Raw genomic sequence first — 17159 nt, forward strand, 5'->3', positions numbered from 1 at the left:
ATCTTTCTTCAGGGAACCTGCCTCCTACTAAATTGAAAAGAGAGCAACACCAGTGTTTTAAAAGCAGACAGAACAGCATTCAGATGATGAATTAACCCCCTCAAAGAATCAGCACAGAGTGATTGCAGGAGTACTTACCAGAGTAACTATGACTCTTTTAGTTACTGGGTGTGACACCTATAGGATGAGCTCTATGCCTCCCCGTGGCCCCGCCGGGAAACGAGTCTTTGGACTCGGCAGAGTTAGAATTGTGTCTCTCTCTCTCTCTCTCACACACACACACACACACACACACACACACACGAGCCAGCAGGGGTAAATGGCCCATCCCAAACCCATCCCCAGTCTGGGGACGTGATGGCGCTGAAAGCTGGCACTGTTAACCGATTACCCATGCCTTGCAAGTCTGGTGCAGTGCAGACAAACATCTTGCAGGCTTGGCTGTGACTTTATAGGTGGCCTCTGCACGTGGCAGGTTCAGGATCACCAGAGCTGTATGGGTTCTCTGCAGGTGGCAGGCAGAGACCCAGCAGTCCTACTGGATTGACATCCCAGTAACATCTGTGGATGCACGTGACGATTACCTTCCCGGTTCATTCCCAGTTCAGGGTTTGAATAATGGATTCATGATGTTCACTTGAGGGGCAGACCTAAAATTGATGAACGGGCCATCTGGGGGGCTGGTCGACCCCTAAAAAGCTGAAATTCGAGCTTGGCTGCTCAAACCTAAATACCTCTAACTCTGGGCTGGGCATGCAAGTGGCCCCTGCTGCGGCCCCGGCTGCTATTCCAAGCAACCAAATTCTAGAGGAGCAGGGAAACCCCTTCCTGTTTTAGCACTATGGCATCCTAAAAAAGGTAAAATTTAGCTTGTATTGAAGATTGTTAAATGTGACCCTTATAGTGCACCAAAGTGGATTACTGCTAAACATTGGTGGCGAACTGCCAGTTTTTCCCCTCTTCCATCCTGCAGCATCATGTGAGGCAGTGTGTGTGTGTGTGTGTGTGTGGTGTCTAGAGATAAAAATACCCCCCTAGTTGCCCACCTCTACTCTAAGTTATCAATTGATTTCATTAAAGAAACCAAAGAAGGAAGTTTCATTCATTTTAGGGATAATTTAAAAAATGAAAACACTGCTGCTGCTTCTCATTATAGAAGGCACAATTATCAGTTTACTTTAACATTAGGTACAGCCTTATGAAATTGTAAATTATCTATTAAAACATTTAATTTGAAATACTAGCATGTGGTCAATGACTTCAAATACTTTTTCTATGCCCCAAACAGTACTACCACTTTTTTTTGTCATTTAGGCCACACACAATGTATTCAGATTATTTCTGTATCGGTACAGATTAGGCATCTTTGCACTTTTCATGACTCTCTAACAAGGAACGCTGCGCCCGCCTATCAATAGTGAATGGAAGGCCTACCATTCAATGAACAGAAAAAGCAGTAGTTGCAAATAGAACCTCAAAGGGGTGACTTAACTCATTTTTCTGGGCCTGAAGCCTCACATTTTTTTTTTTAATAATAAAAAAAATCTCCAAAGGATTTAAAAAGTCATCTCTAAAAGGTTTAATTTTTTGAAGACACTTTCCCTAACTGACTTCTTCTTTATTTCCTGTTGAATGTGACATGTTCTGTGGTACCTGATATACCAATTCATCTGAGGGATTGAGTCCAGGCATCCCCTTGGGTGTATCATAGAGTACATGGGGAGGTGATGAACTATCTGCTCTGGAGACAAGTTTGTTGTAAGCTCCCACTATGGGAGGGGGTTGATTCCCTGAAGCCTTGAAAGTAGAAACAGAAGAAATGCCTGGAGGAGCTGCAGGATGACCTGACATATCCATCACTATTGGTGTTGCATATTCTGGTCCGGTTATTGGTAACGGTTCAGCATAGGCATGATAAATCTCTTGTTCTGGTGAGTTGTAAGGATCCATGTCTGCATAGCTTGTTTCTTTTCCTTCTTCTGGTTTAAAGGTTGACCTCTGATGAAGGGTACCAACAATTCCTCCCACAAGGGGCTGCGCATACTCTATACAAAGAGAGACCGGTATTACTTTGAATATTTTTCAGATTCTAATGTAATGCTATTACACTGGTAAAAACCACAATACTTGCAGTTTGATTGGGAGTCTGCCTTCCATAGGAGGAAGGGCTCTGCTCGCATAATGTTCCCCACTTGATTTTTAGGGATCCCCACCCCCACCTCACCCCATTCAGCAGGGACTCCTGACTACCAGTGTAGCATTTTCAGGGGGCTGCTGTGGAAAGAATGTGATGTGGAAACTCACTTCCTCCAGCACCATCCATTCAGTGTAAATCTGGTCCAACCCTTGGAACACAATGGCCCCTTCAGGGCTTTGTGGTTAGCTTAACCATGTTCAGCTGTGGTTAATGCTAACCACATGCAAAACACTAGCAGACGACACTGTTAACCCTTTTGTGGTTAAGTTTTCCTTAACCACATGGTAACCACATACCAGTTAGATGAGCTCTTGAGTCCTCCAGCTGCTCTGCCCCATATCCCAGAGTCCTAGAAGTTGCGCCCACCATTTTAGTTCAGGCAGCAATGTCAGCAGCCATTACTAAAATAGATCTGCCCATTCATCGAGCGATTCCTGTGCTCTCTGTCTGGCCTCCGATTGCCCTGCATTATGACTGACCTGTTGTTGTTTCAGAGGCCAGAAGTTTTGGGTTTGTTTTTAACAAAAGCATGGTGGCCATTTTGGGAGGGTCGGCCAGCACCGGCTGATGCCATTGGCCGTTTTGAAAGGGGAGCCATCATAGCGGAGCAGAGAGTCATCCGAAACATGCGGGTGGGCATCATCAACCTGCGACAGGGTTATTGTGCTTTGGCAAGGTATGAAAGTCATTTGGTTAATATGGGGGAAGTGCCCAGGGGAAGTAAAAAAGTTGAAGAAACACTGCACGCCCCATAAAACTTCATACTCCACTGGAAAAACTTGGGCAAATATGCAAAATGGCTGCCAAAGCAGCCATACTAGCAGTGGAGGACTCCAGAGCAGTGACAGAGCCTGTGGCCTATGCAAGTTAGGCAGCTCTATTCTAATACCTCTATCATTTTGGTCCATTAACCACAGGTGCATGGCCAGATTAGTGCAGATTTAACCAAAATTAGTGCCGCTAACCATGCTGCATAACGTGGTTAGTGAGGCTGACCACAATGTGGCTAGCAGGTGTGCATGGTTAGGGAAAACACATGTCAGATGACACCGTTAACCACAGCTACCCATTCCATTAACCGTTTTGCAGTTAAGCAGCATGGTTAATGGTGTTGTCTGAACAGGACCATTGTCAGGTGCTGGACTCAGAGAGAGTGGAGCCATGTAGTTCAAAATGCCCTTCATTTTGACAAGAGAGGACCTCATTACTGGGATTGGGAGCCTTGACTGCTGAAAGTTGGAGGGTGTTTTTCTTGCCTTAAAAGTTTGCTCAGTGTACTTTTGCAGCAGCTGCTGAGCCTGCCAAGAAGTGTGAAGGCTGCAGCTGTCAAGGCCACCCTTGATGGCTACTGGGAAGCCCAGCACTTATGTAAATATTATTATTATTATTATTATTATTATTTTAAATCACTCACACACTCAGGAAGGAATAAAAGATTTTGGGGGCAGTTTACACACGAGGCAAACCCAACAGGATCATTTTGGGAACACGCTGTTTTTTGAGTCTGCACCTCCACTCCACTGGAGAGAGATACGTATCACAACATTGATCCTCTCAAGGCACCAGGATTTGGGGCAGGCACACATGCAGAGATGCTGGCTCAGATGAATGGTAGCCCAAAGTGCTCCTCAGGTGATCATGCTGGGACTACTATATATGAACTATAATAGAATAAAGGATCAGGCCAATATTTTATCTACTTCAGTTGCTCAAATGCCATACTGAAGGCATATTCACTGAAACAATTCTAGTAATCAAGAAATCTCAGCAAAGAGGCATACCCGAGCATTATGTGAATGGTGTTGTATTAGCCATTTAAGAAGACCTGCGCTATTCAAATGTTTATTGCCTGAGCTGGGGCTTTTTCAGGTGAAGACTGAGATGGTAATTATTTATTTGAAAGCAGCTATTACATGAAAAATCAGTTGGCTTGAGTCCACATCATTCATAAAAATAGAAGTAATATAATTCTGTGAGAAGACCACACCACCTTTGCTAACAGGATCAGCCCTTATAGAGTACCCAAAATATATCTGATGTATCTATCTTCAGCACTTTTTCTTTTCTAAAAAGTAAGAATATATGGATAAGAGACAGGAAGGTCAGCCAGTCTCTATTTCATTTGCAGAGATATCAATATGAAAACTTTTTTCTGTTAAAAATCGACACCACTCACTGAAATCTGGGCAAACCAGGGAACGCAAATACCTGCAGACTGAGTTTGTAACATAGTTGTAACTTCTCTTGATCTAAGGCAACTAACTTCACTGCTGCTATAACGAACAGGTGTTTCTTCATGCTCTGCAGACTTGGCAGGTAGAAACTGCTTCATTCCTTTCCACCAACCTGTACCAAGATTTGAAAAAAAGAAATTCTCCCACATGAGTTACAAGTGACATAATTAGGAGTCAAGTTACTCAAAACTGTATTATACACATTTCTTTAGCTTGGGAAGCTTCCCCTGTAAAACTGTGTATTAACTGGCCTGTTTTGCACATAACATTAAACCATAATTTAGCGCTTTGTAGATTAAAGGAATTGAGCCTTGGGCTTGTGTGCTCTTCCCTCCCTGCACCTAGAACGGCCATGAAGAGATCTGAAGAGCTTGCGTTTAAACTATAAAGAGTTCCCCATTACATCTTCATTCAGGGAAACTCCTGTTTAGTTTAAAGTAGAGCCTAATCTACACCAAGTGGGATATAGCACTATGAAAGTGGTATGAAAGCAGTATATAAAAGGCAGGAGCCACACCAAGCAGGCTATAGCACTATGAAAGCGTTATATGGTATGTGTCGATGGGCCCCAACAGTTGTCAGTGCACTTCAATACTGCTATAAAGCAGTAGTGTGGCTCCTGCCTTTTATATACCACTTTCATAGTGCAATATCCTGCTTGGTATGGATTAGGCCTATAATTTCTTCAAACAACCTAGAATCAAGTTATTTTTTGTGATACTAAGTTGTTAACAACCATCATTTAAACTAACCAGTATTCTATTACATGTGAAATGGGCTATAATATGAACAAAATGGGGCAGTTTTCAATGTGTTCATGTTTTCAGAGTTGAAAGTCAGACTTAAGTAGCTTCAGAACATTTAGTCTCTCTCAATGTGTGTTGATTTAAAATGCTTGAGGTTGAATCTTTGCAGACCAGCAACATTTGAGAAGTTTCAACACACTCCAGGCCCTGTGGATGCCAGGAACTGTACCTTGAGAGTACAACCTTCCAGAGGGATTCCATTGCACAATGACTACTACCTGTTCCCGCTGCCCCAGAATTTTTTTCCTTAGGGAAGGGAGGAGAACTGGAAGGGATGGTGGGGGAATGGAAAAGGTGTGAATGACTCACCTGCTTGGGTGGAAATGGGTTGCTAGAGTGGGCGGTCTGGTGTTCCAAGTCAAATACTGGAGAGATATTTTAGCGGTTGCATTGAACCATTGAGCAACCAAATTTATTTGGGGGCCAAGCAAGCAGGTGCTTGCCCAAGTCTAACCACCAGTAGAAATAAATTAGAAGAATATATTTTAATCTCCATGCTTAATATCACATCTAGACTTCCTGCAGTTGTTACCTGCACGATCCCAATATGGTATGTCATACGTCCCTTCTGATTTTCTCTTTCTGAAAAAGTGAATGATATCCAGAACATACCCATAATTAGTAACAATATGAAATAGTTGTTTGAGATAAACAGTTGAGAGTACTACATTTTTAAGCACAGCTAAGAAGTGTTTTGCTATAAAACTTTTCTGCCGGGGGGTGGGGGGGAGAACTCAAATACTAAAGGACTCTTTCCTTTTGATCTTTATTTCATCTTAATGAATATAAATAGCAACAATGTCATTAAAAGACATCCTCTGAAGAAATTGTTAAATGTGTTTGTTCTATAAGGATCATATAACAGCTGCTGAACGGCACAGACCTCCCAAAATATATGCACTATTTGATTATTTCATTTCATTTAATATATTTCAATACCCAAAGCTCTCTGGGCAGTTTACAAAGATTAGCGATCTTAAAAAATACCGTACTGAGCACAATATAAAAACAGTTTAGCCTCAAACATATTAACAGACAGCAGATACACATATCCAGACAATATCTCACGACCTGATTAAAAACCTATCATATGCTGCCAAATGCCTGGGAGTAGAGGAAGGTTTTAACCTGGCACAATGTTGGTGCCAGGCAGTCCTCACGAGGGAGTTCATTCTATAATTGGGGGGCCACCACCAAGAAAGCCCTCTCCCTTGTTGCCATCTTCCGAGCTACCCTGGAGGAGGGCCTTAGACGATGAGCATAGTATACAAATAGGTTATTATTATTATTATTATTATTATTATTATTATTATTTATATAGCACCATCAATGTACATGGTGCTGTACAGAGTAAAACAGTAAATAGCAAGACCCTGCCGCATAGGCTTACAATCTAATAAAATCATAGTAAAACAATAAGGAGGGGAAGAGAAAGCAAACAGGTACAGGGTAGGGTAAGCAGGCACAGGGTAGGGAAAAACTAACAGTAGAAAGTAACAGTAGAAGTCTGCACAACATCAAGTTTTAAAAGCTTTAGGAAAAAGAAAAGTTTTTAGTTGAGCTTTAAAAGCTGTGGTTGAACTTGTAGTTCTCAAATGTTCTGGAAGAGCGTTCCAGGCGTAAGGGGCAGCAGACGAAAATGGACGAAGCCGAGCAAGGGAAGTAGAGGCCCTTGGGCAGGCGAGAAATGCCGAAAGGAGCATTCAGTGTTCTATTAACAAAAATGCATTGCAGTTTGAAGCATTTTTCATTTTAATACATAAACTGACTATTTTGAATGATCCTTGAAGATGTAGAAGCATGTAATGATTCATTTACCTGTTTCTCCAGTGCCAGGCACAAACTAAGATCAAGATGAGGGTGGTAAAGACCATGACCAACACAGGAACCAGAACAGCTACCAATGCCACATCTGAAGTCCATTAAATAAATGGAGCATGTAAGGTTTTTAGGCACATTAAAAAGTAAATTTAATAACCCCCCACCCCAAGATATACAAATATTTAACAAACTAACAGCCATACAATAGCATTCAGAAATTACTGCAGCAAATCTGGTTTGAAGATGCCATTTATTAACCATAAACGGTTACAAAATAGATGACAATTTTAATTTAGCAACTGATTACCAATTACTAATTTTTTACTCAAAACTGGCATACCTTGTTTGGTATATAATTATATATACCAACCATACATCTTTACTCTCTACTATATGAATTTCTATATGATAAAAATACAGTTGATAAGTGTGCAATGTACGAACAACATAACAGGAATCAACAGAGCTAAATTATTAACTCTTAAGTATTATGCTGCTGTAATGCTATTCCTTAGGTGTCAGTACCTTTGGTTACACTTGGAGTTACTGTAGTGTTCTTGATCTTGGGAGTGAAGGTTGTTTTATCAGTTTGCAAGGAATAATCATTGCTGCTCCTGGGCGGTAGGGGTACTGTAGGTCTCGGAGCTCGAACTTAAAATAAAATCAAAATCTGGAAGTCATGCCATTAGTTAAAACAACAAGTAGCTTCCTTTGTGTAACAGACTATATGATATCCAAATTAAAATAGCCCCTGTGTTATTTTTACTCTACCACAAAATAGCTGCTAAAATTTGCTGTGCCAGCAAATGAATGGAATGAATGTATGGATCACTGCCCAAGAAAACTGTCATAGTACATTATGCTCATAATCTCAGAGCATCACTCAGAAGTTGAAATCAGATGTTGATACAAAATGCTGAGGACCAGACAGCCAACCAATGAAAAGTTACTAAGTTTATCAGTATATGTTACTCCCAGAAGTGGGAATTTTACAAGGCACAGGTGGATTAAAGATACATGAAACACTCACCCCTATGCAAGCCATTCTAATATAAATAGTGCTAAATGCCACTTCACTTACCAATGCTAAACTGACATCCTAGCAATTCCACTTTCATTGCAATTTTCTGGTGCCACTTCAAAGGGTTGATTCTAACAAAACGAGCAATAATGGGTGGAATGAAGTTATTGCGAACTTCTTGATAATAGCCAGTGTTGCCTTGAAATACCTAGAAAAATAAGAGAGAAGTTGTAATTAGATCTTAAAACATACACAATACCAACATACAGGATTGGATCCAGATTTAAATGTATGCAACTGGGTTCGCGGAAGCAGTCTTCTCTGGTCCGCTCCTTCTGATGACAGCTCAACCAGCCCCCTGAATGGGGTGAGCTTGGGGGGGGGGGAAGGAGCCCAAAAATCAGGCAGAGGCACCTTCTGTAAGTGGAGCCTTTCCATCAACAGAAGGCAGATCCCGGATCCAGCACATACTATATAGGTCTGTGTTTTTAAAAACAAAAACGGTTCCGTTGTTTTCAAATTATTATGGACATTTAAAGTTATTCTATGGCCTAATCTACACCAAGCAGAATATTGCACTATGAAAGTGGTGCAATATCCTGCTTGGTGTAGATTAGGCCTAAGCAGCACACTTAGACTTTTCAAATCACAGATCAAAGATCCGGTAGCGTAACTGTAACTAATGAATAATTTTAATTCAAGAATTTTTAATTAGCCATCTCTCTTTAAAAGTCCTTCTGTTAAATGACACATTTCAGAAATTCCTAAACAAAATCAAACCAGATATATTTTAAAAAATGAACACACTAATTTAAAGTGACTACCTACATGAACTGAGTCTAACATGCCAAAAGTAGATGGGTGTTGTTTTTACTTTGCAAGCCCAGAAGAGGGCAGTCAAAAGCTAGAATTAAAATCCATATCTGATCATTTTTTCCTCAACATTCATTGCTCCACTCAAATATTTACCAATGGAACTTCAAGCCGGAAATGACAATCAACTTAGTGGCTTCTTTCGAAAAAATCCCCAACATGACAACTCATTAGCAATCAGTCTCTTTCATAAGATAGGCAGGGCCTCCAGATGTTGTTGGATTCCAAATCCCATCATTCCCAGAAAGCATGTCAAATGGTCAGGGATGCTAGAGCAATGACATCTGGAGAGCCATAGGTAGCCCACCCCTGTTGTAAGATGATAGGTTTGTAGCGTAAGTTTTCTGGCGTAAGGTGGGGCAAAAGTGTGACCGGCTGCAAAAGCCTGAGCAGTGATCTGAGACTCAAATTTGCCAGGCATCCAAGTTCGACATCAGTTGTCTTGGCCACCATGAGAATGCAGCGAGGCAGATTGCACTAGTTTAGCTAGGCTTTACAAAAGGGATGGGCAACTTGTGGCCCTCTAATTGTTTTGACCTACAACTTTCATCAGCCCTAGTCAGCGTAAGGGAACATGAAAGTTGTCGGCCAAAACATCTGGAGGGCCACAAGTTAACCACCCCTGCTCTATAAGAATACCACACTGAAGCATAATCCTACTACTCTCCCCAAATACACTTAATAAATATTCCTTCTCTTCTAAAGCCCAAATATTACATTTCAAAAGCTTTCCTGCTTCCCATCTTTGTAAGTACATCTGTTCATCCCCTCTCTTCCAATGTACACAGAGAGAGAGAGAGACAGACAGACAGACAGACAGACAGACAGACAGACAGACAGACATAAACACACAGTATTCCTGGCTCCCAAGGGAAACCTCCCCTCCTACAATCCCTCAACCCACAGATCAAGTGTGAGGTGGATAGTCCTCCATTTGTCTGTCCTGCCATGTGAGTGTGACGTATTTTGTGACGGGGGTGGGTGAGGGGAACAATGACGATGATGTGACCCATGTTTCAAAGTAGACATAAACCATGTTCCATCTTCAGACTTTTCTAATAATTAGGATGATGTGAATTACATGTGTATCAAAGTTAAAGTTTCTATCCACTGCAGTCTTATTTTTAATACCTTCTCAGTCACTTGATACTAAATGAAGATTCCAGAAACATAATTTTTTAAAGATACATGATTTCCTATGAAATTCACCTTACATCTTACCTTATCCCTCTCGACACCAGGTTCTCTGTACACTGTCCACTTCTGTACATCATTGCTGTAAAGAATCCTATAGGCAGAGACATAATAATGGTACTCTGCTAAGGTGGAGCCAGTAGTAATGATACCTGTAAATAAGAACGTTCCTAGTTACAATAAACAGCGAGAACCATTGTTTTTACGTTAAGCAGCCCATCAAAAATAAAAAAGGGACAGTGAAGCTGACAGTGAGTAACCGACCGAGAAAGAGATCTTGGGTTCATGGTTGGATAGTTTAATGAAAATGTTCAACCAGATTTAAAAGATCTGGGAAAATGTGTTGAATAGATATTAGAATACATGCCAGACAGGTCTCCCGGGAGACTGCATCCCACAACCAAGGTCCCGCCAACGAAAAGTCTCTCCTACTAATGGCCGCCCACTGCATCTCACCCGGCGCCACTCAGAGAAGAGCCTCCAAAACGTATCTCAGAATCTAGGTAAATATATGTGGGGAGAAGCGATTCTTCAGGCACCATAGTCTTAAACTGTGATGGGCTTCAAAAACAATCAGAACTGGGCCCACAAATGGACTGGGAGCCACTGAGGATTACAAAGATCTGGCATCATATATTTGTATTGCCTAGTTCCAGTTAGCAAATTGGCAACCATAATTGGATTGACGTTTCCAGACCACTCTCAAAAGCAACCCCATGTACAACACACTGATGTAATCCAAAAATAAGGCTACCAATGGGCAGAACACTGAAGCAAGGCTATTCTTGTCCAAGTAGGGGCATATTGGCCTAAGCTGGTGCCTATATGAGCACCCCAAAACTGTGCAACGCCCTCCAGAACAGGCTGGATGTCACTCGCCTGAGCAAATGAACCACCCCCAAAACTGCCTCCCCATCTTGTCTGGATTCAGCTTCAGCTTACTGGGCCTCATCCTGTCCATTACTTGAAAGCACCGATAATCACTGCCTCATCTGGGTTTGATGACAACGAGAAATAGAACTGGATGTCATCTGCATATTGCTAACACTGCAGTCTAATTCCCTGGATTATCTCATTCAGTGGTTTCATATAGATGTTAAACAGCCTGAGGATAAGACAGAACCCCACAGGACTCCAATGCATAAATGCCATGGTAACACACAGAAATTCTCCAGCACTACCTTCTGGAAATGGTCATCCAAATATAAACCGAATCACTGGAGAAGAGTACCCTAATCTCCAACTGGCATAGCCTTTCCAGAAGGGTAACCTGGTTAATGCTATCAAATGCCTCTGAGAGATCCTACAGGCCAATCAACAGTTTTAGTCCCAAAACCAGACGGAGACGGATTACAAAATCCTAGTGGTGGCAAACCTGGGTTTATTAATTTCAGCCTGGCTGGCTGGCAGCAGCACAGTGACAACAGAGAATGTGATCAGCTAAAAGACTGGTATGAAGATCACCAAGTAGCAAATATTTTGTTACTATGCAGCATATGCAAATCTGCACCTTTTCTACCCTTTGGGGATATGGGGGTGCGTGAGACCATGTAGTGCCACCAAAAGCATAGGAAAGCAATGGAGAGAATGGAAACCGAAGAAATGGCAGATACTTGTGCATAGTGCAGAAACTCTGTTCATGAACTTTATAGCATTTTACAGAAGATGACTTGGTTATTTCCAAGACTGTGGAATGGCCTGCCAGGAGAGATTCGCCAACTTAACAGTCTTTCTGAATTTAAAAAATCTATAAAGACTGATCTCTTCAGGCAAGCCTACTCAGACGAATTTTAAGATGTCTGACTGTGATTTTAATAATGTATTCGTTTTATATGTTTTTAATCAGTTTTATGTATTTTTGTATTTGGTGGTGTTCCCCGCCTCGATCCAGAAGGAGAGGCGGGTAAGAAATAAATTTATTATTGTTATTATTATTATTGTTATTATTATTATTATTATTTTGTCATTGATCCCACTTCCTCATATGACTTCTGTTACTTGAATAAAATGGGTTATTCAGTAATGCATTTTCCACCAACCAGATCCATCAGGAGGTGGGTTACCACAGTCTTGCTCTCTCTCCCAATTCCTCTTGCCAGCACATATTTTTGTCTTTCTCTTTAAAATGAACTCAGATGTGCTTACCTGTTATTCGCTGCTCTTTGTTTAGGTCTATTTGCAACCACTGATATTCATCATTAGTAAAAGCTGCCCAAGAGTGTCCAGGCCTTTTCAGTCTGGCTCTGTCTGGCTTCCAGGTGCTTGGCTGACCCATGTGCTCAGGCCATTCTAGGAATGATGACGCATTAATCTGAAAATCAGCAATTACTCCAGACTCCATTCCCAGTGTCCCATAGCAACCTAAACATAAAAAAGAAATCAAAAGATGATGGAACTTGGCAAGTTTGAGTATAAACCAATACTATAACCTCCCCTAAGTCCCTAAGATAGGACAGGATCTAGATCAAAAATGTTGTACAATTTAAATATAACAAATTTATATACTTTTAAGTAGGTATGATCTCTCATCGAAAGTCTTGTGTTTAGACATGGGGATTTATAACAACATTAAAGGAAATGATGGAATTTAGCATTGTGGCTTAACATGGCAACATCTTGCATACTGGAATAGAATGATTTTTTTTCTAGGTGTGTTATTCCAGTGAGGCTGTGAAACATGTAGCTACTATTTTGAATAAGCAACCCCCATTTGTATCATGTGAACCTGGTGAGCATGGGTTACGTGAGAGTTACACAACCCTCACTTAAACCATGGTCTATTTTAGGGTTGTTTAAACCCCATATAACCCATGCCTGCTGGGTTTGCACAACAACAACCCTTGAGCAGGGGTTGCATATGCAAGCTGGCCCACATAGATGCTTCAGCTCATTGTGATTTAAATAAACCAGTCATCCGAACCGGGTCCCAGTAGGGAATAACTATCTACTATTACAATATCTAAAGGCAGAGAGGAGATGGTTCAAGTAATGGTTCAAGACTGATCTACCAAGACTGGCCTACCCAGTCGAATTTTAAGATGTCAGGCTATTTTAATAATGTATTAGTTTTATATGTTTTAATTAGTTTTATGTATTTTATAATATTTTTGTATTCTACTCTTGATCCAGAGGGAGAGGCGGGTAAGAAATAATTTTTTAAAATTATTTTTATTATTTTTATTTTTATTTTTATTATTATTATTAAAAGATTAAAGAGCTTCCTTTTGCCACAAGCTTGAGATCGCAATGAGGAATCTAAGAAAAAAGAAGCAAAGATGCAATAGAGATACAGGACTGGATATAGTCTAGATCTCATTAAACACCAAGAGGCAATATAGAGAATGAAGGCTTACCAGTAGTTTTGAAAGTGAAGAGACTTGAAGACAGTTGTCCTCTGTGTAAAAACAAACAAACCAAAGACACCACAAAACTGTATTTTTAGTACCAAAAAAAGTATAGTTTCCCCTTAATTTCTCTCTGTGATGCATTAGAAAATAACTAAAAAGTGCAGTGTTTCTGCATTATAGCAGTAAAGCCATCACTCTTTAGCACAGTACCTGAATATCTTTTGAATAAAATCCAGACCCAAAAGTGACTTCATGTTCCACAAAGATGACTTCATGTTTCTACTTTAGAAACTATTGGCACTCAAATTGGTTAGCCCCGCTCCCTGCTCAAATCTAGGGCTTACAAACCTCTTACTGAAAAGCAATATTTTTTTGCCGTGTGTATCTTCATCCTTCAAGTACAAGGAAATTGAGATACTGAGCAAGAATTAATACAGCATTCTCCATATAAATCTTGTTGTATACTTCCACACAATAAGGGCAGTGGTTAAACTTGATTAATGGTTTAATTTGTTTTTAATTGTCTATATTTAATATGGCAGAGGCCACCAGTGAGGGAGGAAGCAGCAGCCAGGCACCTCTCCACCGTGCCTGGGTCCAGCTCCAGCTGAGAGCCCCCTCCCTCCTGCTGTCAACTGTAACTGCTGAACTTTACAACTAAGATTGTAGTGCCTGAATTTGCTTTCCTTTCCCCCCTCCTCCTCCTCCCTCCCAATCCCCTTTCCTTTTGTGTCATGTCTTTTAGATTGTAAGCCTGTAGGCAGGGACTGTCAAGAAATACTTTTGTAAGCCCCCATGAGAGCCTTTTTTGGCTGAATGGCGGCATAAAAATCCTTAAATAAATAAATAAATAAATAAATAAAATATATTTATTGTTTTATATTATATGATTTTATCTGTACGCTGCCCTGAGAACCTAGTGATATAGGGCGGGATACAAATGTTTTAAATAAATAAATAAATAAATGGTTTCAAACAAACTCAAAGCATCTCTGGTGCATCTATTATTCTCTTGGAGTAGATAAGGACTTTTAAATGCTTTCCATCTCATAGCCTGAGTTAAAGAAAAGCAACGTTTAGGACAAAAATTAGCCACGAACAGGTTGCATTTATGGTAGTTACCAAGTAAGAGGTGGAATTTCATATATTAAAGAAAGCACTCTGATGCATTGAATTTTTTAAAAAAGTCGCACCAACTTTAAATGAAGTCTTGTGTTTTATTCTTAGTCTAGTAATTTCTGCACATATTTTACATACCACAATAGGATATGTAGCATCACGACTTTAACAGTATCCTTTAGTGGACCTCACTGAATGTTTCAGAACTAACTATTCTTATCCAATTCAAATTCTAACAATAGTGAGAAGTAGAAAACATAAACTTACACTTTTGATGTGACATTGTTAGCCAGAGAACTCTCATAATACGGAATGCCTTTGCTGATTACAACATTGATCTGACCTCCCAGAACATTGGACACCACTCCTGCATGCACACCAGCCATACAAAGTGAGGATGACTTGGGAGAGAAGAAAGATCTGAAATTATGTACTACTTCACAGTACTTCAATAGTTTTCAGCAGGATAACAAAATTACCATTAACCATCTACCCAAGATAGATGCTATTTAGCTTTCTTTTACAAAATCCTATGTACACAATAGATACACAGCTTTCATTCTAGCTCAGTCTCTCTCAATCTTTTGCCCTCTGGATATGTTGAACTAGAATTCCCAGGCTGGTTGGAGATGATGGGAGTTATAGTCCAATATAGCTGGGAGGCACGAAGTTCGGGAAGGCTGAGCTAGTTTAATGCAGATGTAACATTCAACGTATCTGAAATGTGGCTAGAGATTTTTCCACTGCAAAAGTGTATACATCACTGCATCCCCAGAGCTAAACATATGAATGCCATAATCTCAGCATCACAATGGTATATCCAATTAAAAATTCAAATAACTACTTTGAAGTTTACTTACATCTCTATAGCCATGAGGAACAGTCCCAGAAATTTCAACAAAAGGAAGTACACATCCAGCTGGACAATATTTACTGTAAGAAAAAGGGATACAAGGTAAAAACTCCACACTTTTAAATAGCAATACATGTACCAGATGTGCATGTTGAACTTGCTGCCCTTAGAACTGGTGCCTAAAATGCACCTAAAAGTCTTCAGGAGAATAAATTTTAAGCAGATGGAAAGAATATGGCTCTGTAAAAAAACAGGTAACGTTTATATTATAATCTCTACTCCAAATACTCAAATCAAATCTGTACAAATGTGTGTGCGCGCACATGCTTAAGCACTTATATACTGGATAAAAGTGGACTCAGTGCATCTTATCTTGAAATTTTAAATAAATCCTAAAACTTCAGGATTTTCATGGTGGCAAATCTGCTGGGTTCCAGGCAATGTGTGAGCCATTTCTGCTTTGCATAAGCAATTTATGATCAGAGGACAAATCATATGTCAAGTGTGGATTATTTAACCCACAAACAATCCAAAATGTGTAGGCTTGCACATCATGCAACAGCCTCCAGACGGGGCCAATCGGAGCTTACTTATGCAAAGTGTGCAGCACATAACCCAGCAAATCCTACTGAACTGCAAAAAGTAATCAGAAAAGTTGGTTAAGCAACTCTAGTGATTTAAGTACATTGTGTGAGAAGGAGAGCGGAATACTGCTGAACTATTTTACTACAGAAAGTGCTATGCCTCATTAAGTGAAGGAACGCCTCCTCCCATATGTACCTACCCGGACCTTAAGATCATCTACAGGGGCCCTTCTGCGTGAGCCCCTGCCAAAGGAAGTGAGGCAGGTGGCTACTAGGAGGAGGGCTTTCTCCGCTGTGGCACCCCGGTTGTGGAACGAGCTCCCCAGAGAGGTCCGCCTGGCGTACACTGTACTGCTTTCGTCGCCAGCTGAAGACCTTTTTATTCACTCAGTATTTTAACACTTAATTTTAACTTAAATTTAAATTTTACTGTTTTAACTCTGTATTTTAATCTTATATCAACTTTGCTGTGTGGTTTTATCCTGGTTGCGCTTTTTATATTGTATTTCGTAATTGTGTTTTAAACTGTTGGGTGTTTTACTGTGGTTTTAATTTTTGTGAACCGCCCAGAGAGCTTCGGCTATTGGGCGGTATAAAAATGTAATAAATAAATAAATAAATAAATAAGTAACAGTATGGAGAGATTACAAACACAGAATTGTAAACAGCTCTTATTGCCTTAAGGTATAAGAATTAAGAATCTACTGAATTCTACCTTAGACAAATTAAGCGATCACTGAAAAATCACATTAATTTCTGTCCTGACTCATGCCTTGAAAAACTTCATTGGTTTCATTCACACATAATGCCAACCCATGATATGGGTTGTTGAATTTTGGGGCTGACGTGTTGTTCAACCCACTAAGAAACCATGGTTTGCTAATCACAAACAGCACAGAAAACTGTTCATGGGCTGTTTTGCCAAGCTACAGAGGCTGTAGGCAAGAGCAAGAAAACCAAAAACCAACAACAACAACCACCAGCTACTCTACACACAGACACTGTAGTACTGGCATGTAGTTACGTTCAGTATTTATAAAAAATATGCAGTACAAGCCTGAATTGAATGGACTTTAGGAACATAACAATGCAATATTATACATGTCTGCT

The 17159-nt window shown here is 40.3% G+C and overlaps 1 protein-coding gene across 3 annotated transcripts in view; it reads right to left on the reverse strand.

Annotated features, from left to right (window-relative positions):
• Positions 1–1440: 1440 nt before the first annotated feature.
• DCBLD2 (discoidin, CUB and LCCL domain containing 2) overlaps positions 1441–17159 on the reverse strand; it is a 48982-nt gene continuing 33263 nt past the window's right edge. For all 3 annotated transcript variants that reach the window (XM_063127633.1, XM_063127632.1, XM_063127634.1), the window contains 11 exons: positions 15473–15545; positions 14880–15013; positions 13500–13540; positions 12292–12507; positions 10174–10298; positions 8140–8287; positions 7584–7709; positions 7056–7149; positions 5770–5819; positions 4406–4543; positions 1441–2045 (listed from right to left, as the gene is read on the reverse strand). In XM_063127633.1, the coding sequence (XP_062983703.1) occupies positions 1603–2045; positions 4406–4543; positions 5770–5819; positions 7056–7149; positions 7584–7709; positions 8140–8287; positions 10174–10298; positions 12292–12507; positions 13500–13540; positions 14880–15013; positions 15473–15545 (1588 nt within the window). In that variant the 3' untranslated portion in view covers positions 1441–1602. The remainder of the gene's footprint in view (positions 2046–4405; positions 4544–5769; positions 5820–7055; positions 7150–7583; positions 7710–8139; positions 8288–10173; positions 10299–12291; positions 12508–13499; positions 13541–14879; positions 15014–15472; positions 15546–17159) is intronic.

This window comes from Elgaria multicarinata, chromosome 5, assembly GCF_023053635.1.
Source record: "Elgaria multicarinata webbii isolate HBS135686 ecotype San Diego chromosome 5, rElgMul1.1.pri, whole genome shotgun sequence".
NCBI lineage: Eukaryota > Metazoa > Chordata > Lepidosauria > Squamata > Anguidae > Elgaria > Elgaria multicarinata.